Consider the following 22926-nt stretch of genomic DNA (forward strand, 5'->3'; position numbering starts at 1 on the left):
TCTGTATGATCTTGGGCAAGTCCTCTAATCCCTCTGAGCAATGGTTTCCTCCTTAAATAGAAACAACAATGCCCGGGGCGCCTGGGTGGCTCAGTCGTTAAGCGTCTGCCTTCGGCTCAGGTCATGATCCCAGGGTCCTGGGATCGAGCCCCACGTCTGGCTCCCTGCTCTGCGGGAAGCCTGCTTCTCCCTCCCCCACTCCCCCTGCTTGTGTTCCTTCTCTCGCTGTGTCTCTCTGTCAAATAAATAAATAAAATCTTTAAAAAAAAAAAAAAGAAAAGAAACAACAATGCCCACCTTGTTGGGGGGTGTGGTGGGCTGTAAGACCGTAGACCATAGAACACTCTACAGGGAAGATAATGATGGCCCGGCTCCAGATTGCATCTGGTGAGTAACCTCCTATGGGAAGCATGAAGGAAGGTCTCTTGTTGTCTGGGGGGGTTAATCTCACTTCTGACAGCTAACCCCAGGAGAAATGGAACTGGCTGTTTCTTGGCTGGGCACTTTTGTGAAATGTTTATGCCATCCTGTGGACTCTATAGAATACAGTACTTCAGTCCCTTAGCCCCACATGAGAGCAGGGGGTAGGGGGTGGGCAGGGCCGAGAACAGCAGAAGGTGAATGGTTGACTATGGAGATTTCTCAGAATGGTTTTTTATGTTTGGTATAGGCCAGTAAGTTTCCAGATATCTGTGTCTGTGTTTTGTATGTAAATAGGTCTTTTATTTATCAAGGGGCTCTAGACTAAGCCCAGGCTGCAGCAGCTCGATCCTGGGTCAGGCATCCAGAGATGGGGTTAAAACTGACCAATAAAACTCCTTAATAACCAGGAAATTTCTGGCCATGTTTGCTTCCTAGGAGCAGGGACAACGGGATATTCAATCTGAAATACGATTTGCTCCCCTTGAGTGGGGTAGTGATGGGGAAGAGAGTTTGAGGGGGTGGGGAGCGACCTCCACCCACTTAAGAGGGAAACAAGAGTGTCCTGGGATTTGCCCTGGAGTCACAAGGTGGCAGTATGGAGCTGAAAGTGAGTCTGAAGCGACCTGACTGACCTCCCAGGGAAGGCTGGGAAAGTCACTCAGCCTCTCAGCTCTAATACCTACTACCTTTCCCTACAGTTCTGGAGTCTTGGCTCCTACATTTGACCCAGTTCTCCAGAGATAACCTGGACACATGCTTCTTTCTCTCTAAGCTCATGGAGGATGTATTTGTCAAGAAAGGGCAAAGAACAAGGGCAAGGTGAGGGACTGAGTGTAGAAATTTTTGCCTGAAAAGATGAGTGTTTGAGAGAGTGAGTGGGACCTCAAAAACACTGATGAGCTGGAGTTATTATAATGTGTTCAGTTTAGAGGCCGGGGCTTGGAGTAGGAGGCCTTTTGAGAGCCCCTCTGAGCCCAGAAGTGTGTCCTGATCCCAGGAGCAAAAAGCCCACTGATGGTGGGCATAAAACACCTCCTTACCCTAACGGGTCTTGTTGGCCAATAATCGAGCACCACTCATGGAGTTCTGCTGCGGTTCCAGTGGGCACTTGGATGCTGGCTCCTTTAGACCAAGACTCCGTTGGCCACAGGTCACATTTATTCTGGTCCACCACTCTGGTCCCAGTTCATTATTGGCATGTAATCAACCATCTACTTGTCACCAGTAGCAAACCAGTTTCTCTGTATCTTGTAAGATAAATCTGAAGAGATTTTTATCCAGTCCACGCTCACGGGGGAATCCGGAGTGGGGCAGCATGGCCATTCCCTGGATGTTCCGATGGCGTACAACGTGGGAAAAAGTGACTTCATTTTGCTGAACACTGAGCTCCTCAAAAGGTGATTACTCATACAGGCGACCATTCATACAGATTTCCACAGCTGACCTTCCAAGTTCATGGAGGTAAAAAGGACGTTGTATTTCTAGCAACATGGTTAGCAATGAATTTGAGGATCACTTCAAATTGTTAGCTGGTCTCAGTCATCAGTCGGCCCGAACGCCTTAGGACGTGAAATCAGCCCTCCTCTTCCCGTATCAGGGCATCTGCAGAAGTCAGCTGCACCGCCCACGGTCAGCCCAATCTCTGTTCGTCACTGGGCAGAGTCTCACGTTCAAGTCTATTTAGAGACAGCATCCTCCAAGAATGGATGAACAGTGGGGCCAGGGGCTAATTTTACAACCCCCAGGATATATTTGTTTGCTACAAATATCATACCTTGGAAGCCAATCATAGCGGAGTTCATTAGAGACCTTAATCAGACGGTCAGTGGCGTTCAGATCTCTGTGCTCGCCGACCTCAACTCCCTGCTCCGGGGGGCCCAGGCATGGACTCCTGTGGTTCAGGACGGGTCAGTCCCTGGAGCATTTATGGAGAGCCTGCATCGGGTAGGCCTGCTCCCTTTCCTTCTGCCTCTTCTCCCATCAATCAATTTTTCAGCCTTCTTTCTAAACTGAGATCAGAAATCACCCTTCTCTGGGATGTTTTCACTGATGACGTCTGACCTCAACAGTCCATACCCAATCTGCCCAAACATTTATAGGGTCTGCTTTCCTTGTTTTGTGTTAATTCCCTTTTGTCACATGTTTGGTATGTGTTCTTTCCTGCCCCCACAACTGGGTCCTAAGTGCCCTGACCTCACCCACCCAGATGTTCAAGTGTTCTTTTAATGTGTGCTTCTCCGAATCCCAACCTTTACAGAATCCTGCGGAAAGGAGGCCCTCTACCTGCGCTACTTCAATCGTCCCCTCTCCTGGTGTGGGAACTGTCTCAGCAGCGGCCCTGCCCAGCCTCCCTTGGGTGTATGGCAACTCATCTGAACCTCTTCAACACACCCTTAAATTCTTTTTTTCCTTTTCCAAAGAGATCAATAAGAAGTGGAGTTTCATTTCTAGATGCAAAGACAGTGTTGCTGGTGGTGACATTGTGGGTGTTTCTTCCTCATTCTGCCCCTCTAATCAATAAAATCTCTTTTTCCCTATTAAGAAAAGCTTTCTAAGCAGATGTCTTAGTCCGTTCCAGCTGCCATAACAAAATGCCACAAACTGGGTGGCTTATAAACAACAGAACTTCCTTTCTCTCAGTTTTGGAGGCTAGAAGTCCAATATCAGGGTGCCAGCACGGTGGGTGAGGGCCCTCTTCGGGGTTGAAGAGGTCACATGCGTTGTATTCTCACAAAGCAAAAGGGGCTAAGGAGCTCCGTGGGGTCTTTTTGACAAAAGCATTAATCCCACACGTGAGAGCACCACCCTCCCCATCTAATCACACCCAAAGACCCCACCCCTTAATGCCACCACCTTGGGGGTTAGGATTTCAACATAGGAATTTAAGGGGGCACAGACATTCAAATCGTAGCAGGAGAGGAACCACGATGATAGCCAAGAGGTGGAGGGACACATAGACCGGCAGAACTGCACAGCCTCAGACACCCAAACCAGAACTGTGTCTTCAGATCATCTTGGGGAAGAGGAGCCTGGGAAGATGAACGCGGCCCCTGCTCTCGGTACCAGGGCTAGAAGGGTCGTTGGCAGCCAGCAGGTGGAGCCCAGGTAACAAATCGTCTCCAAGACCTGAAGGCTCCTCCTCTAGGGTTTGAATTTGGCGAGGCGTGCTCCTAGGGCGTCCATTGTTTGAGATGTTTGTTTAGCTGTTGTGAGCAAATTTCTTTTCATTTCATGTGTTAATTGGCTGCTGGGAAAAGTATATTGGATATGTTCTCGTTATCAGTTTTAAAACATGTTAAGTTAGTTCTCCGAGGTTTTGTAGGAGGAGGGTAGCTACAAACGATGACTAATTTTATCCTCCTTTCCAACAGTAATAGCCCTTATTTTTGTCAGCTGTTTTATTCCACCGATGAGAACCTCTAGGGCCGTGTCAGATGAAGGAAATGACAGGAAATGACAGGCTTGTGGACACTTTTACTCCGTTCATGATTCAATAAAACTGCGTCTAGGACCTTACCGATAAGTATCATGCCATCAGCTGATTTGAGATAAGCTGTTCTTCATCCAGTTAAGAAAGTGCCCTTTTATTCCTAATGAGCTTAAAACCAACCAACAAACAACAAACCAGAAAAGAATATTGCATTTTATTGGGTTGAATTTGGGGAGATTTTTTTCCCCTGGAATCACAGATTGTGATGCTAGTTTTTGGTATTTACTGGAGCTCTGTCAGCTTTCGTGCCTAAGAAACAGGGAATTCAAAGGTTGAATGGTGGTGAGCTTTCTGAGTGACCTACTTACAGTGCTGAGGGAAGAGCAGCATTGCTCAGCAAGAGACAGCCCTGAAAAGGGGCAGCATGCAGGGTTAAGCAAGAGGAAACGAAGATGCGGTGGTCGCCATTTTATTTAAAACTTTTAAGGAAGTTGTCGGTTGCCAAACATTAAAGAGCTCAAAGAGTCATTTCATGGTAAGATTGCCAAACAGAACTCTACTACAGCTGATGAAAAAAATTTTTCACAATTTTCTATGGAGAAAGACTTTCCTGCCTTTCTCTACTAATATCTCCACTCATTCATACTGATCCTGGAAGTTCTTCTTGACATCTGAACTGAATCTTTCTTGTTGAGCGAGATACAGGCCTACTTATTCTCCTATGCCTTGTTCAAAAAATAAAAAAAAAAAGTCCTTCCCCTACAAAATAAGTGCGAGAATTTCTAGAGAATCGCATCCCATTAAAAACCTAGAATTCACATGGCCACCTGAGTGTATTCCACCGGCTCGGAGTCGTCAGGGCTTGCAGAAGTCCAGAAATTGGGCTTGCGACTTGTTAGATTGACATTCACATAATCTGTGGTTTCCTTTATGTTCTCATAGTCCAGGGCAGATTCATTTTTTAGTTCTCCAGGGGTGGAAAAGACCACTTGTGTGTAATTCATATCCTGGGTGGCCTTGGGTTGGGGGGAAGGAGAGAAATATGGGTCAAGGTTCCTACCAGGGTTGGAGGAGGGGGGACCCCAGGACGGAACTCTCACTCTAGGAGGCTTGGCTCTCCTTAGGCTGGAAGGGAAAGAAGCTGGCTCCCAGGCACCTGGGTTGGAGAGCAGGGAAGGGGGAAATGGGGAAGACTGCCCACGGCTCGTGCCTCCTGTCTGTAGGGAATTAATGGGTTTAAGGAAAGATGTGGAGACTGAATCCCAGTGAGGTCAGTACTCAAAGCGGACTTTGACCCAGTGACCGGGGTACGGGGAGAAGGAGGTGACCCATTGGCACTTGCCTTTTTATAGCTACTCAGACCCCCTTTTGGGTGGATGACCCACATTGCCGTGAGCCTGCACCTCTTCCCCCCCATCACCTAAGGATGCTGTAAAGGTTCAAGAAGCCCCGCCTTCCCTGCTCCCATCTCTGTAGCTGGGGTGGCCTGGGTGGTGCTCAGTCTTGTACAGCAAGGACCCCAACTGCATACGAAAGGCTGGGATCACTAGGGGTGTCCATTACCTGGCAGGCTGGAGACGAGCTGTCTGAGCTGTCCGAGCTGTCAGAGCTATCTGAGGATGTATCGCTGTCGTCTAGGGAGAAATAGAAACTGTTCTTCTATGGAAAGCCAGGGGGTGTTAGGAGGGGATGGACACAATGGAAGGGAGAAGAAGACAAAGACAGGCAGAACCAGCCTCACAAAGCCAAGAGGGGAAGAGAGATACAGAGCCCCCCCAAAAAAGAAAGAAGGAATTGAACAAAGAAAGGGTGGGGGAGAAAGGGCCCCCCCAAATAGGCAGGAATGTGCCCAAGAGTTCAGGCACCACTGCTCTGTCCAGCTCCATCTAAAACCAATAGCCAACACCCCAGGGCTGGGCTGTGGTGGGAGGGGCAAGCAGGGACAGGCGGACACAGAGCGGCCCCAGGCAAACAGCTGGGCCTCTGCAGTCCCGGGCACAGGTTTTGTTCTAGACCCATCACTAACTCTAGGCAGGTGACATCCCTTTTTGTGTCTGGTTTTGCTCCCTGTGAAGCAAGGGTTGGATGATGATCTCTGAGGTCCCTGCCAACCAGAGTCTCGGATTCTCTGGCCGGGCTCCGGTGAAGCTCTAGGGCCAGGGTCCCGACGAGGCCAGCACCCCTTACTGAATTCACGTGAGTGCTCTCTTCTGGTTCTCACATGCACCAAGCTCTTATCTCAGTGCCGGGGAAGCCTGACCACCAGATCCCTCCAACTGAAAAGATAAAATTAGAAGGTTGGAGCGAATGCAAAGCAATCAAGAGATTAGCCATGGGAAACAGTGTGATCTCTGGGGAGTGAGTAGACTGGGGGAGTTGTCTTGCTGTGGAAGCAGCCATTTCCACTGTGTGAACGGCGGCCTGGTGTGTCTCCCCAGCTCTGAGAGAGAAAACAAGAGGGTAGTGTTCCTGTCGGTTCACTCGCCGGAGGGGGGATGGGGATTTGAACCATCACCAAGACTCGTATTTATTAAAACCCCCAGATCCCATGGCCAGAGGCAGGCAGAGGCCGTTGACATCTCGGCTGCCCCACTAACGGGCCAGGTGGAAGAACAGGAGCCATAGTATTACAAAGACAGGAGCAGAGACAGCCCAAGCCCCCTCTGCAGTGGCTCCCACTGGACCAAACCTGGAAAAGAATTTAGACCCACACAAACCCAACAAGATGGGCCCCATGTGACAGGAAGAGCAGCTTCCTAAAAAAGGAAGGCTGGCCAGGCCCTCCCTGAGGTGCGTGCAAGGAATCCTCCAGCTGGGGGTTGGGCAGGTGAGGACAGAGCTGGGCTGCAGCAGGGCGGCTCCCCGGGGGGCCCAGACGGAGCAGAAGAAGCTTTAGGACAAGACTGCCCCCCGCCCCCGGTGCCCCATCACTCACGCTTATGATGGGGCTTAGACGCAGGAATGCTTGGAGTCTCCTCCTTGACAGCAAGTGGCTGATGGTAGGCAGCGCTGGGCCTTGGGGCCTGGAGCCTGGCTCCTTTCAGTGTCCGCTCACTCTCCTTGGCTAAAGGGGACAGGGCAAGGGTCAAAAGTGGCAGCTCTCCAGGTCAGGCACATCCTGTCTCTGAGCACTGCCCTCGATAGGGCAAAATATTCAGAGGGACCTCTTCAAGCCTCAGCTCCCCACTCAAAACCCGGCAGCACCCCTCGCCTGGCTTGGAGTACAAGCTGAAATCCCAGCCTCCAAAGGGCCTCCATGGCCTCACTGTTCCTCCTTCTCTCAGTTCCAGCCACTTTGGCCTCTCCGCTCCTGCTGTTCTCTACCGAATACCCTTCTGCCTCAGGGCCTTTGCAAATGCAGCTCACTTCTTCACTTCCAGAGGTTTATATTCAAATGTCAGCATGTCAGTGATGCTGGCCATCATCCAGTTCCTCTCTCCTTGCCTTGCTTCATCTTCTTCCCTAGCGTTCACCATAATCTAACACACGTGTATATTACTTGTTTATCTAGTTTGTTGTCTGTGCCCCCCAAGGAATGTAAGTTAGAGAAGGACAGGGAATTTTGTTTTGTTCCCTGTTGTATTGAATGAACGAATGAATGAAAGAATGAATGGCTCGAGAAGCCTTTCATTATTTACTTCCTTTATTTCTTTATTTTACTTTCCCTAATTATAATGCCATCCCAGAACAGAACTTCTCTATTTTCCATTGCGAATCAGTTCAAGAGTTTAAGCTAATCTCTTAGTATCCCTCCGTTGGAACTCAAAGCCATTTCTTCACGTTGAGTCCTTCGGTGGTGATGAAGAAAATTAGTTAGACCCAGGCTAAATGAGCCCACCCTCATGAGCATTGCAAGAGCTAGTCTTAGGTAGAAGGTTTGGACGGTGGAAGGACTCTGAGCTGTGATTCCCAACCGGAAATAAGTTGGGTCAGAGTGGGGATTACCCAATAAGGGGTGATTTGGCCAGTGATCCTCAAGTAGGTATTCTGGGGTACTCTGGGGCTCATCTTGCTGTAGGCTCGGGGATGGTCCCTGCAAGTGGCTAGGAGGGAAGAGAATGCCAGGCCATTTACCCATGTGCCTGCTGAGCAGGTAGCTGATGGCAGCGAAGAGACAGGCCTGTAGGATGAGCGACACCACTGCAATCACTAATCCATGCCAGAGCTTCATGCTTCTGTTGGGAAAGGAGCAGGGTCGGAGTTAGAGGTTGCAGAGATTCCAATACAGCTGCACGCCCGTCCCGGCCCCCCAGCCAGAGACAGCCATCCGGTGTTGCTGTGTGTCTCAAGGCCGGTCCTTTGCCTCTCTGGACGGTCAGACACGGGGAGCCAGGGAGGGTGGTGTACGTGCTTGGAAGCCAGCTACACCCATCAGCCCGATTGGAACCCCACTCACTCTGTCAGCATGATGAGCTTGCAGGGCGGCGGCGGGGCGTCAGAGAGCCTCAGGCTCTTCCGGGGCAGAAGGAAGAGACGTGGGGGGCACCCCGCTGGGCGCCTGGCCTGCACACAGTGCGACCACCGTCCAGGAGAACTGCAGGAGGCAAGGGGGCTGCTCAGGACTCTGGGGCTCTACACCCCAGTTCCCCTTGGGCAAACTCGGCTGCTCCGGGGTCACTGGCTTTCCTGTCCCCAGATTTCAGTTTCTGAATCTATAAAATAGGCAGTCGTTAGATATTAGCACCTGACAGCAGCGGGGGGGGGGGGGGGCACTCACTCGATGCAGGCCTCAGCTCTAGCCCCCTCCTACCTCGTTCACGCGGCCCCATGGCTGAGATGTCACGAGCCCTCCTTTAATAACGAGCCTATGAGATTGCGACCGCAGAGGGACACGTCTGAAGTCCCACAGCTGGCAAGCGGCTCGGCCTGGGTTTGGGCTCTGAACCCAAGGCTACAGTTTCAACCCCTCGTCTCAGCTCCCGGAGCGTCTGCTGCAGGAAGTGCCAAGAGCTCCGGTCGAGCAAATACAGCGGCAGAGAGTCATGAAGGAAAGCCAGGTCTTAAATACACACACCAGGCGTGCTTTCATGCGGTTTTAGGACCAAGGCGCTGGATGCTGTTATACCCATGAATACGTTGATTTTAAAAATCAGCTTATGCATTTCATCAGCATGTTGCTGAATATGGAGTTTACTACAAGACAAAGGCAGGATATTTTCAAAGCTTTTTTTTTTTTTTTTAGATTTTATTTATTTATTTGACAGAGAGAGACACAGTGCGAGAGAGGGAACACAAGCAGGGGGAGCGGGAGAGGGAGAAGCAGGCCTCCCGCGGAGCAGGGAGCCCGATGCGGGGCTCGATCCCACGTGGGACTCCATCCCAGGACCCTGAGATCAGGACCCGAGCCGAACGAAGGCAGACGCTTAACGACCGAGCCACCCAGGCGCCCCAATTTCAAAGCTTTTGAAAGGATACTTACTTACTCGGCACTGAGACGGGGACACAACAACCTACTTTCCTGCTGCAGGCCGTAAACCTTTAATAGACTTTGACTGCCGTTGGGGCTTTTTTTCCCCATCAGCATTTCCAAGTGCTAAGGACGGTGTGGAAAGTCCTGAAAACTTTTGTTTTTATTGTGGTTTTCACACAGGGGCTTTCTAAGATCAGAACTTGGACCAAGAGTCGAGAGAGAGAGAAGGCAGTGATGGGCAGGAAGATGTGTGGGGTTTGCCACCAAAGCCTCTCCAGGGCTGGGGGCATTGGCCAGTTGGAAGTTTCCAGAGAGAAAACACCACCATCTCTTTTCACACACCTACAAAGCTAGCCTTTGGCAGTGACTTTAGAAGATCAAAAGTTGGAAGCAACACATAGCCAACTTATTCATCACACGTCCTTAACCCACCCCCTTTCCTATATAATAAGTTCTAGCTACTTCTCCCGCTACCTTTTGCTTTTCTAGCTGAATGTGTCGGGTTGCCTCATGAACATCAGGTGCTGGTAAGAAGGGGCTACGGGGGAGCAGGAGGTAGACATAACCCAGACAGGGTGAGAAAGGACTCCAGGAAGTTCCCAACGTCCATAGACAAGTGGGTAGAAAATCCAGTATTCACCCCCCTCCGTCCCCCTGCCCCACCACGGGGATCAGCAAACTCCAGAAAGAAAGCTCAGTCAAAAATGACTTGTGCACAAAATAAAATTTGCAGAGCTGGAAATAAAACACAAAAATGATGGAGCCGAAGCAAAACGGGGATTTTTCAGGAAAAAAAACAATGATCTTGAAGGACTGGGCAACTTGATTGAAAAAAGGCATAGATAATAGTTTTAATGCCTTGCCCTTGCCTTATTTTGGATAAACCCTCTTAAAATTTCGACCGGTACTGATTTCTCAAGCAATTTCCAGTATTGATTTCCGGGCAGCTGCAAAAGGGCGATTGGCCTTTACCAGGAGAGCTTTATTGAATCACAAAAGACATGAAAATGGGACTAGAAGCGAGGCCAGTGTGTCTGGGAAACCAAGTGTTGTTCCAGTTTTAAAGGCGCTCTAGTGCTTTAGTATTGATTACCTCATCTTCAGTGTCTCATTTGTCCTTAATCACAGAAATTATTCTCCTTCTTTCATCAAAGGGGATGGACAGAAAGCCACTAAGGGCTGCGTTCTGAAACCACACTCAAATTTTAATTTTTTAAGGCTCCTCTCTCTCCTTATTTATTAAAAATTAAACAACCAACAGACATTTGTGGTGGAATTTAAAATGCAAATAAGCAAAACATTTCACAAAACCACCCGCATTTTATTCCGTAACATTTTCTACATATTTTCATAACTATAGGTACTCTGTATATGTGTGTGTGTAAATATATGTATACACTTATACAATCTTTTCTAAACACGGCATCATACTGATTAGCAGCTTTTTCTCCTCGCTGACTATATCATAAACATGTTTCCAGATCAGAAAAGCCTCCATTAATAAAGCTCCAAACTGGAGGCCCACAGGCCACATAATTCGGCGCCAAGGTGATTTTGTTTGATGAGGTGCTTTCTCAAGACTTGGGTTTCGATGCCCTGAGATTCTTCACTCCCTGACTGACCCCTGAAGCCATTTGAGTTTGCTATCCTTGAGTTTTATGGCATCATTGTGAATTACTGCTATTCCTTTATCAGTGTTTCTGAGCACTTTCTGAGATCTAGCGCCAACAGATCTTTCAGTGTTGTCTAAAACTGTTTTTGCGCTGTGCTGGACATTCAGCATCCCGGGAGACCACCATCATAACAGGTTAATGTGACAACCAAAATGACCAAAAATGGCCCCACACATTTCCAAATGCCCCACTCCGAGGCAGCAACTCTTGCCCCCAGCTGAGAATCACTGCATTAAATCAGTGTTCCATTATTTTAAAACCAATGTCTTATTTTGGCTCTTTATACAAAACTATAATGCCTATACTTCCTTCCATCGTTTTAACATATTATGAACATCTTACTAGCCAAATGACACACAGTACCTGGGCCAGGATATAGACTAAACTCCAACAGACGTCAGTAAGAATCCAAGTTCTGTCCCCTTCTAAGTGGGAATTATTAAACTTCTCAGGACCTCGGCTTCTGGACCGGAAGGTGGGGAGAATGACAGCACCTGCCTGTTGGCATTCTTGTGTGGGCTCAAGGCCCTGTGCTGCTCCTAAAGACCAGTGTACAACGTTCGGCATGTGGGAAGCACTCAGTGATTACGGATGGGCCCCTACGAGAGTTTGACTTAATGATTTCTAGACGTGACAAGCATACCCATTCAGTAGAACTGGACTTGGAATTTTGAATTTGGATCTGTTCATGGGCTGGCCATAAGCCATGCAGTACCCTGTCTGATGCTGGGCAGCTCCCAGTCAGCTATGCGACCACGAGAGTCCACAATCTATACACTCACAACCCTTCTGTACCCCTACAAGCGTTCTGTTCCTCACTTCCAGTGCAGGGTTCAATAAGCTACGTGAGATACTCAACACTTTGTTATACAATAGGCTCTGTGTCAGATGATCTTTGCCCAACCGTAGGCTAATGTAAGTGTTCTGAGCTCATTTAAGGTGGGCTAGGCGAAGCTATGTTTAGTACATTAGGGAGAGTAAATGCGTTTCTGACTTAGGATATTTTCAGTTTATGATGGGATTATGGGGACCTAACCCCGTTGTAAATGGAGGAAGATGTGAAATGCTTCACCAAGATGGCGCCTAGAGGAGAGCTATTAAAATCGAGTTGGTCTGTTTTAGGGAACTCAGACATTCATGTTGAGTCTAGTTTGTAGATAAGATCCGGGACAGGATGAGGTATGAAAATGATGACAGATGTCATTATTTAAGTGGCTAATGGCCCCTAACCGCAATGAACAGGTTGTTCCTTGGGGTCTAATTGCAGATTGCTGATCAGACAGTGGGCAAAAACATCTGCTCATTTGCACCCCCACACACACACATACCAAATAACAAGGAAATGAGCAAATTAGGGTAATTAGGTTCTGAAAAAACTGCCTGGACCATGAGAGAGTTTGCCACTGGCTCATTCCATCATCAAGACTTGGACTGTCCTGCCATCTTTCGCGTGCTGAGTTTTGACACCGAAACCAACACTAATGTAGCTCTCTGCCAGGGACCTGCCAACCCCACTCCCACAGAGTGCTGGGAGCATTTGCTCTGTTTGCTTCAAGCCTGCGTGGAAATCCCAAGACCTCCAGTTAGGCCCGGATCCCATCATATTGCTTCCCCCCACCTTTTTTTTTTTTTTTTTTTTTAAGATTTTACTTATTTATTTGACAGAGAGAGAGCACAAGCAGGGGGAGCAGCAGAGGGAGAGGGAGAAGCAGGCTCCCCGCTGAGCAGGGAGCCCGACACAGGGCTCGATCCCAGGACCCCAGGATTGTGACCCGAGCCGAAGGCAGATGCTTCACCAACTGAGCCACCCAGGTGCCCCTTGCTTCCCCTTTCTAATGATAGAGGGGCTTTCATGGGGCCTTTGTAGTCCATACCGCCCAACATTGAGGTGAAATAATAAAGACACACCTCGTTCCTGCCTGACATGCTTTCTTTGGAGAGCATCATCCTATGAAGAGTGGTTTAGAACACGAGCACAATCAAAGATCATTTATATGAAAACCATATGGATTATAATAATCAATAATTGCTATCAATACTGTTAAGGCTTTATCAATTTTTTTTTTTTTGACAGAGAGAGAGAGAATACAAGCAGAGGGAGCAGCAGAGGGAGAAGGAGAAGCAGGCCCCCCACTGAGCAGGGAGCCCAACGCAGGACTCATCCCAGGATCCTGGGATCATGACCTGACCTGAAGGCAGATGCTTAACTGACTGAGCCACCCAGTCATCCTTTAAAAAGATTTTTTTTTTTGCAATCTTCATTAATTTATTGTTTTTAAAATTAAAATTTTGAGCGATAACACAGCTGAATGATGTAGAAGGAGAACAAGCCAAGGAAATGAGAGCATGGCTTCTCCTCCCAGCCCTACCACTTGCTCACCGTGGAACTGAGACAAATAGAAGTCCTTTCTAGGCCCTGGTGAATGAAGGGCTGGACACTTGAAAGTCCTCCTCAGGCTCGTTCAAGCTCCAAGCATTCTGCTTTTTAAAGACTGAAGTAGGCGGCACCTGGGTGGCTCAGTCGGTTAAGCATCTGCCTTTGGCTGAGGTCATGATCCCAGGGTCCTGGGATTGAGCTCCGCATCGGGCTCCCTGCTGCTGAGCAGGGAGCCTGCTTCTCCCCTTCCCTCTGCCGCTCCCCCTGCTTGTGCTCTCTCTCTCTCTGTCAAATAAATTAATAAAATCTTTCAAAAAATAATAAGGACTGAAGTAAGGAAGGGGGAAGAGAAGCAAATTTGGGTGGAAATGGGATATTTTAAAAGAAAAAATCTGTTTCCATTTTATACTATCATCCAGTCTCCTCCACGTTACTAGACTTTTCTCCCCTAATTTAAGATGCACTTTAGAATAATCAGGAAAAGGAAGAAACATAAATAAGCCAAACTCATAATGAATATAGCCACAGAAACAGAGGAGATCAAAAATTATGAGGCTACTAAGGTTTGTTTTTTTTAATGAAATCTCAATAAAATTAATGATTTCCTAGAAAAATATAAATTAGCAAAATTGATTCCATAAGGCACAGGAAGCTTAAAGAGACCAAAATCAAAACAAAGCAACAAGAAAGATGTTTGGGAGGCAGCATGGTATTTAGCCATGAAAAGCAGAGAACTGGAGTCAGCTTGAGTTCACATCCTCGCTCATTCCCTGCATGAGCTTGGTTTAGTTCTTGAACTCCTCAAAGCCTCAGTTTTCCTATCTGTATGATGGGAGCAATAATAACTAGTTCTCAGGTTTGAATAAGACAAATATAAATGATACTTGCTTCTGAGGATGACATAAGATGAGCTACATGAAGTAATTATTATAGCTTTTAGTTACATAATAATAAGCATGCAATAAATGACAGTTATTATTATTTAGAAATTAAAAGCATTATTGGAATTAATGTACTCAAAATCTGTGTCCTAATAGTTTTAGAAAATGAGTTATTTTAAACTTTTGAGGAACACGTAATTTTTGTGCTATTATTCAGATCCAGGGCACAGAAAAAAGGTGGAAAACTCTGCAGGATCATGTCACTTATGAATACAGAAGTAAATATAAGATAATATCAAGAAGTTACTCCAGGACATCCAGGAAATCAACTATGACAATAATGAAAACTAGTGTTGAGTATTTACCATGCTCTTCTATGTTCTCGCTCTGCAGGAATAGACATTATCCCTGTTTCCTAGACAGGACAGTACGGCTTGGGAAGGTTGAGCAATTTTCCCTGGTCCCTCCTCTGGAAGAGCCAAATTTCAAACCAAGCTCAGCTGTCAATCATTACAGGGAACTGCCTCTTACATAATATGAAGAGAGCATCTATTTAGATCAAGTTTTTGAAATGATGATCTCAGTAAAATGCCAAAAAACATTCATCTGATGAAATCAAGTAAGTTAATAAAATAAGAATATGAGACTTCTTATTATAATAAAGAATATCTCTTCTATAGCAATAATCAACACCTTAACAAGTGGTAAAATGTTTTAGCAGTTATTTGAGAACAAGGATGTCTGCTGTAACCATTTAAAAAAATTAATCCTGGCAATTCTAACTCTAGGAGGTTGGAAGTCCCTCCAACCTCCAACCTCCAATAATAATAAGGATATGGAATAGTTATTGAGCATGTTCTGAGATACTTTTATATATATCTCTCATCTAATTCTCACAACCACGGAAGAGGTAGGTACTATTTTTTTCTTCTCCTTTTCTTTTTTTTAATTGAAGTATAATTATTATTTCCACTTTATAGAGGGCAAAACTAAGACACGGAGAGGTTCAATAACTTGCTCAAGATGATAAGAAGAGTTAACAGGGCTTTGTGCCCAGGCAGGTTGGTGCTGGAGCCTGGGCTATTAACTGATACATGAAAGCAATAAAGGTATGGTTTGGGGCAAGGGCAAGTCAAATTCACCCTTATTTGCAAAAGACATGATTTTATACCTAGAAATCCCCAAAGAATCAATTGAAAAAGTAGTGAAATTGATGAGAGTACTCGAGAAAGTCCTGAGGGCATGGTAATATTCTAAAATTATCAGCTATTCTCCCTTTTATATCAGCAATAACCAGTTAGGAAATGGAATTGCAGGGAGGGTGAACCAGGGAGCTTAGCAGCCATCACACCAGATGGAGCTAAGAATAATTTGAAGAATAATTTGTAGAAAGTAATAAAAATGTACTGAGATATCTAAAAATTGGGGTGCCTGGCTGGCTCATTCAGTGGAGCAGGTGACTCTTAAGCTCGGGGTTGTGAGTTTGAAACTTAAAAATAAAATCTTTAAAAAATAAGTAAATAAATAAATTTTTAAAAGACATAAACTAATAGACACATGATGTCTCGATTGGGAATCCAAAAGACTAAAAAAATCACTTTGAAATTAATTTGTTGGTTCTGTATAACGCCAATCAAAACTACAATGAGAATTTTTTACAACTCCAAATTAATTCTAAAATTTACCTGGGGAAAAAAAATAACAGTTGAGAAGAGCTGAAACATGTGTGAAAAGGAATTGTGACCAGGCAGGTTCCTGACATACCACTTTTTTTTTTTTTAAGATTTATTTATTTATTTGAGAGAGAGAGTGAGTACACGGGGAACAGAAGGAGATGGAGAGAGAAACTCAAGCAGACTCTGTGCTGAGCACGGAGCTCCATCTCACGGCCCTGAGATCACGACCTGAGCCGAAACCAAGAGTCGGTCGCTCAATCGACTGCATCACCCGGGTGCTCCCTGACATACCACTTTTAAAGGGTGGTGTAGACTTGAAAAAATTCGCTGGGATGTATAACAAATAAATCACAAAAGTGTTTCACAAAGCAGTGGGAGGAAAGGAAAGCGTCATTTAAGAAATGCTGCGCACAGAATAATGAATTAGCTACCTTTAAGAAAAACAAAAAATAAGCCGCATCCAGACATGATATAACAAAATAAAATCCAAAGGGATTAAAGAAGTAAATATTTTCAAGTTGAGGCATTAAAAGTAGAAGGAAATGGATTGGATATTCACATATTCAATAATATTTATTAAATCCCAGATGAGAGAAAACTTTCTCAGCTTCTACGCAATGGAAGAAATCACAAAGCAACAGGAAAAATAGATTTGACTCTAAAATATTAAAACTTCATATATTTAAATCAAATAAACAAAATTTAAAGGCAAATAGATAAAAATGCTAGAACAAGCATGTGCAATACAGAACTTTAAAAGGTTTTAGATTTTTTTTTTTACAAAAAAAATTTTTTTTAAGATTTTTATTTATTTGAGAGAGAGAGAGCACAAGCAGGGAGAGTGGCAGGCAGAGGGAGAAGCAGGCTCCCGCTAAGCAGGGAGCCCGACATGGGACGATCCCAGGACCCTGGGATCATGACCTGAGCCAAAAGCAGACACTCAACTGACTGAGCCTCCCAGGGGCCCTTTTACAAAAATTCTTGAGAAAAACCCTTACAGCTCCAGTTGGTAAAAGGCATGGAATGAACAATTTACGAACAATCCGGAATGGGACCAAAGCCATTATTACAAGGTAGTCTTACCCACTACTAATTATAAAAGTGAAAATGGGAAACAATCTAATTGAAAAACAAAGATTAAATAAATCACGGTGAAGGTATAGAATGGAATATTACACCAACATTTAAAATTATATTGAGAAAAAATTAATCTGGGGAAGGAGTCTGTTCCATGAAGAAGTACCATGCAGTTTTATTTAGCTACATACAAAACATATTAAAAAATATAAAAAGAATAAAAATTTGTACAAAAAAGAAAACCTTGGGTCATTAAACTTTTTTGTCTATTATATTAGTTTAGTAATAACCCCCAGTCACCTGATTCGGTTCACCAAATCCAGAATAGTTCATTGACAGTAATTTTGCCTATCAAATATAGATTTATTCACAAATGTAAATTAATGGAAATTAAATAGGGACTTTCACTTAAATGTACTTTGTTCAATAAGGGGAAAAAGAAGAAAATATACCTAAATGTTAACAAAACTGGGTATTGGGATTGTGGACGATGTTTTATTTAACTCTTTTTTTTTTTTTTAAAGATTTTATTTATTTATTTGAGAGAGAGAGAGAGTGAGAGAGCGCAAGAGGGGGTAGGGTTAGAGGGAGAAGCAGACTCCCTGCCGAGCAGGGAGCCTGATGTGGGACTCGATCCCGGGACTCCGGGATCATGACCTGAGCCGAAGGCAGTCGCTTAACCAACTGAGCCACCCAGGCACCCTATTTAACTCTTTATACTATCTGTCATTGTCAAAGTTTTCTGCAATTAACATATCTTTTTTCTAATCAGGAAAAAAAATATTTTAAGAGTATTGAAACAAGCCTGGAAACTCTGAGTCCCTCAATTAGCATAGTGCTAAATTTATCTACATAAAAAATTTATTTACAACCTAAGTTGTATTTTACCATGTTAATAAAACACTGAAATAATCAGCTACATGTGTGAGTTCCAATCAAATATATATTGAGTGGTCTAGGTGCGTGGCCCTGTGTGAAATAGTCTGATGGACAGGACGAAAGCCATCTGAGCATTCAAAAGCTCACATTGTACTTGAAAAATCAAGGCATTAATATGTGAAAAATCAAAAAGCAGAAGAGATGTCACAACAAAGCATGATGAAGGAGTAGTATCCATAATATGTACTATCTCGGAGGGAAAATTGATCCCCACTCAACAGAACACTCAGAGAGGAGTCACTGAGTAGGAACTTTGAAGAAAGGGCAATGGATGGATGGAGAAGGAGGGAAAGGGCAGTCCGGCGAAAGGCGTCTGCCAGCCCTGGCTGCAGGGGAAGCCGCTGTCTTCAACAAGTTTCCATATAAATTTGGCCACACGTAAATAAGATACGGTGGGAGAAAGCTGGATACACTGCAAGGCAGCCTCACAAGTAAGTGTAGGAAGATGGTGAGGAGTGGGGACTCGGCGGCCAGATGGCTTGGGTTTGGAATTTCAGCTCTGACCTTCCTAGCTATGAGTTGCTCTCTTTCTCTGGGCCTCAGCGTTTTATCTGAAAAATGGGGACAGCACCTGTTTCATTTTTTTTAACTCACACATCGTGGGCTTGTAATGTGCCAGCATCATGCAAAGCATTTTGCATATATTATTTATTTTTATTTTTTATTTTAAAATTTTTTTAAAGTAGGCTGTCTGCCCAATGTGGGGCTCGAACTCACGACCCCAAGATCAAGAGTCACGTGCTCTACTGATGAGCCAGCCAGGTGTTCCTATTAATCATCTTGTTTAATCATCAGAATAACAAACTTATGAGGTAGTGTCCCCATTCTACATATGAGAAACCCCTTGGAGAGGACAGAATTCAAACCCAGGCTGTTTGGGCCCAGAGTCTTCACCATACTGCACACAATATTTAAGAAGGTTAGTCGAGTGCCTGGCATATATAGGTGCTCAACAGGGAATGATCCTCAGACCCAAACAGAGGATTCAACACAAACTGGCTTAACTATAAAAACGCACCCATTTCCAGAGGGCCCTGTAAGAAAACGGGGCTCACCCATGATTTTCAGATGAGAGGTATAAGCAACCCAAGATACGAAGCCATATGGTCCTGGGAAGTCCTCAGTCCTAAACAGTCCCTGCTCCCATGACTATCGCCGTGTCCATGCACCAGGGGACAGAGAAGGTCAAGATATCCAACAGTGAGAAAGGAGGAGTGGGTTTTGTCAAACACCGTGGGGAAGGGGACGACAGAGAGTCAGGACATCACCTTTGTCCTGGGTGTCTGAAAAATCGTCTCTGGATTCCCTTCAGTGCTGGTTACCATGGCAAGGGTCTCACCCCAGATGGCTGGGACACATCTGGAATGTGAAATGAGAACCCACATCAACTTTCCAGCTTGGTGGCTTTGTAAATTCAGCCCCCTTGAACATGTCACTTCTTTCTGAGCCTCAGTTTCTCTGTCTAAAACTGAGGGGGGTGGTGTGCTAAATAGATCTAGTTCTGACGTGCCGTCGTTCTAGAATTCCATGAGTCTAACATGGACATAAATGATGAGAGACTCAAATTAACCAGAAATAGCAACTCTGAATTTCAACCAGATACGCCACATCTCTAGTAATACACTTTTATAGCGACAGGCACCACCAAGTTTTAAGGAAGAAAACAAATTATTCAAAATTTCTAATTCATAATTTTGGGGAAAGCATTTTTTTATCAGCAAATTACTTGAGATAAATGCAACCCAAATGCAACTTAGTTCTAAGCCTAAATCAGCAAGTTTCCGAAGAATTGCAAGCAACTTCAGCAGTATTCGTGGATTCATTTTTGCTGGTTCCCACAAAGCTCCGGGTGAATCGAAAGGGCCAAATCATCCTGTTTGATAGATTGCCCAACTAAATTTCAGAGACGCTAAGTACCTTCTACAGATTATGCTCAGTTTGTGAGTGCTCTGATGGCTGGGACCATGTTGTCCATACTCTATACTCCACAATTCCTGGCAGAAGACTTAGAAACGATGTGTAGGAGAAGCAATTTGTCACGTTCTGTACACATTGCAATTCAGTCCATTTACCTAGAAGAAACACTGTTTAACCTTGGGGGAGCCACTTAATGTCCCTGAGTCTCAGTCTCTCCTCCGCTCATTGGGAAGTCAAATGTCTCCCTCGCAGAGTTTATCCTGGGGGGTAAGTGAGACTGTGGAAACTTCCAGCACTGTTCCCACCTCACTGTTGGGTCTCAGGGCCAGGGCTGGCTTCATGCGCCTGCCACCTATGCAGTCTAGTGGGGCGAGGGCCCCTGGATTGGTTTACTGCTCTGCTGTTGCCATCTTTAAATTCTTAATAGTTTTTTAACAAGGAACCCCAGATTTTCATTTGCACTGCGTCCCGCCAATTGCACATCCGACCCCACTCAAGGTAGGGTTTTGAGCAGAGTTGCCAAAGCTTAAACACCAAGGTCAATATACAGAGCAAGAAACAGGTGGGCCCATCACCAAGTCCTCCCCGAGTGCCTTGTCGACACTTGCAAGCACTGAGCCTCCTGAAACTCCCAGACTAAGCACACTCTGCACTAACAACTAACACACTCTGTAGTAACGTTCTCCAGAAGCTTTTCTTTCCCTGTTTGACTTTGGTCAAGTCACTTAACACTTCTGTGCCTCAGTTGCCTCGACTGTAAAGAGGTGTTATTAACGGCACTGGCGTCTTCGGGGTTGCTGTGAGGATAAGAGGAATTAATCTATGTAAAGCTCTTTGGACAGTTCCTGGCTCGGGGTAAACTCTAAGTAAGGGTCACGGATCACTCTTTGCAGTTATTCCATGACCTTCCTCTGTGACGGCATGCATTCTCTGACTCCCATTCACAACATTTTCAGATTGCCACCCCAGTCCCTTCCCTGCGTATATGCCAGTCTTTTGCAACTCAGAACAAATCTTAAAGAAAATACTCCTGCAGGGAGACGTTCTCTGGGATCTGGTTCCCCGCTGACTTAAAAAAAAAGAGTGATTAATTAATAGCTATTATTGATGGAGCGCTTCACTGGGCACCAAATCTACTTGTCTGTTATCCTCATAGCAACACTGGAAGGTGGGTGGTTGTATACCCATTTTACAAAAGAAGAAACTGAGGCTTACACAGGTTTAGCAGAGTTCTTTGGTTCTAGTTCTGTCTGGATCCAAGGTCTATGTGGCTTCTAGCCGGAGCCCTGATTGCCAGTGCTGTTACCGTAGACACATCTTAGGTCTCGGGAACAAGAGACTAATGTGCATCAAGGACAAACTGTTCAGCCTTAGGCCGCCTCCAAGCCGAATGCAACTGACTTCCACCCTCTGGAATCCCAGCACACAGACAGAGAATCCCCTCTGAGACTTCTGCACGTCTATGTTCACAGACACACACTCCCTCCCCAGACGATACTTACCCCCGGGACCACAAGCAAAGTCTCACCCCAGCTTGTGTTTCAACAACGTCCTGATGGAAACATTGTCCTCACCAACACCCCCCAGCCCCACCCAGGAGCTTCTCAGTCATTGGAGGTCAGTCACAAATGTTTCACCATTGCCAAGAGGGCGGGGGCCTGCTGCTCGGAAGATAATAATCTAGCTCAGTTGAGGAGAGCAGAGTGAAGCAATAGATAACACCTTCTATCTTTCTCAGCATGGCTCTAACCCGCTCCTCTGCAGACAGTATACGTAGATGGAGGAAGTTAGTAGTCTCTTTATCTCCATGTGAATGCACATTTAAATACCACAAATATGCACATAGCCTGGTAGCATGGAAAGAGCACTGGCAGAGGAGTCTAGAGGCCTGGGTTCAAATCCCACCTCTCGCATTCACTTGCTGCATGAGTTCAGACAAACCACTTTCCCATCAGGTAACTCATGTTCTTCCTCTATAAAATGAAGAAGTAGGTCTCTAGATATTAGCAAAGGTCCCTTCCAGCCTGGCCCATCTTTGAATCTGTGTTTGATGTGGCCCTAGATTAAGACATCGTGGATGGGATGTAGGGCAACAGATGAGGATCGTTTTGCAAGGACAATTTCTTTGCCATTAAACATTAAATGACACCAACCCAAGACAGTTGTTGCAGTTTCTATGATCACATCAAGAAGGCAAGGAAGTCCAATTGCAGGCTTTTGGTGGGTCTCAAGCTAAACCCCCAGGATTCAGATTTGGTAGTGAAGACGACATGAGGAGGATAAAATGATCCTGCTATAAAACAAAGAAAGCAGAATTTTATGTGATGTCACCTCCCTGTTCAGGACAAGTTAATCAGTGTAGAATCATGGCTTCAGAATCAGATATACTCAGATTTAAACCCTGCTACACTACTTGGTAACTGTGTGACTTGAGGAAAGCTGCTTGACCTCTCCGATCCTCAGTTTTTTCACTTGTAAAATCGGGTTAATAATAAATACCTAATTTTTTGAAACAAAAATCTCCTAAGTTTGTTTAAAGTTAAAGAATACAAAGAAATAGGCAAAACACTTAACAGAAGTTCCTTTCTGGGGTAAACAACAAATGGCAGTGATCTATCTTTTTATCTCTAAAATAAGTTAGAAAGCCATCCCTTAGGCTGAGTCCTGCTCAGTGTTTTATGGCCCTTGATGTATCATCTGCTCACCGTGGAAATACCGCTGGGGCTGCCGTCTGCTTTCCTTTGCATAAGTTGTGTTATGAACATAGAGCCCTGTTATCACTCAAGATTTAGGGACCCACAAGAGTGATTTCCTAACTGGGCTCTCCACACCCTCCCAGTTCAGCTGCCAATATCAAATACACTCCTCTGTGCTCCTGACTCTGCCGCAAACTCTGAGTAATTAACTCAAGCTGCAGTTAACTTACAGGGATCAAGCTGAGTCTTGACTCTTCGTTTGAAGACCCTTTGACATGAACCTGGTACAGCTATGGCAGCAGCCAGAGCTGTGTAAGCTTCACGCGGCTCTGCTCCTCTGTGTGGACCACTCTTGGACCAGAACCTTCCATGATGCCACTCCGAGGCTCACCGCGTCGTGTCGTTATTAAGGATCTTTGAACGGGAC

The 22926-nt window shown here is 45.4% G+C and overlaps 1 protein-coding gene across 1 annotated transcript; it reads right to left on the reverse strand.

Annotated features, from left to right (window-relative positions):
* Positions 1-4668: 4668 nt before the first annotated feature.
* RHEX (regulator of hemoglobinization and erythroid cell expansion) lies at positions 4669-8260 on the reverse strand. The gene is made up of 5 exons (XM_032422072.1): positions 8250-8260; positions 7928-8028; positions 6789-6917; positions 5417-5487; positions 4669-4869 (listed from the first exon to the last, which is right to left on the reverse strand). Exons 1-5 carry the CDS (start codon positions 8258-8260, stop codon positions 4669-4671), a joined length of 513 nt encoding a protein of 170 aa, XP_032277963.1.
* Between the last annotated feature and the right edge of the window lie 14666 nt (positions 8261-22926).

This window comes from Phoca vitulina, unplaced genomic scaffold, assembly GCF_004348235.1.
Source record: "Phoca vitulina isolate PV1807 unplaced genomic scaffold, GSC_HSeal_1.0 scaffold26, whole genome shotgun sequence".
Taxonomy (NCBI): Eukaryota; Metazoa; Chordata; class Mammalia; order Carnivora; family Phocidae; genus Phoca; species Phoca vitulina.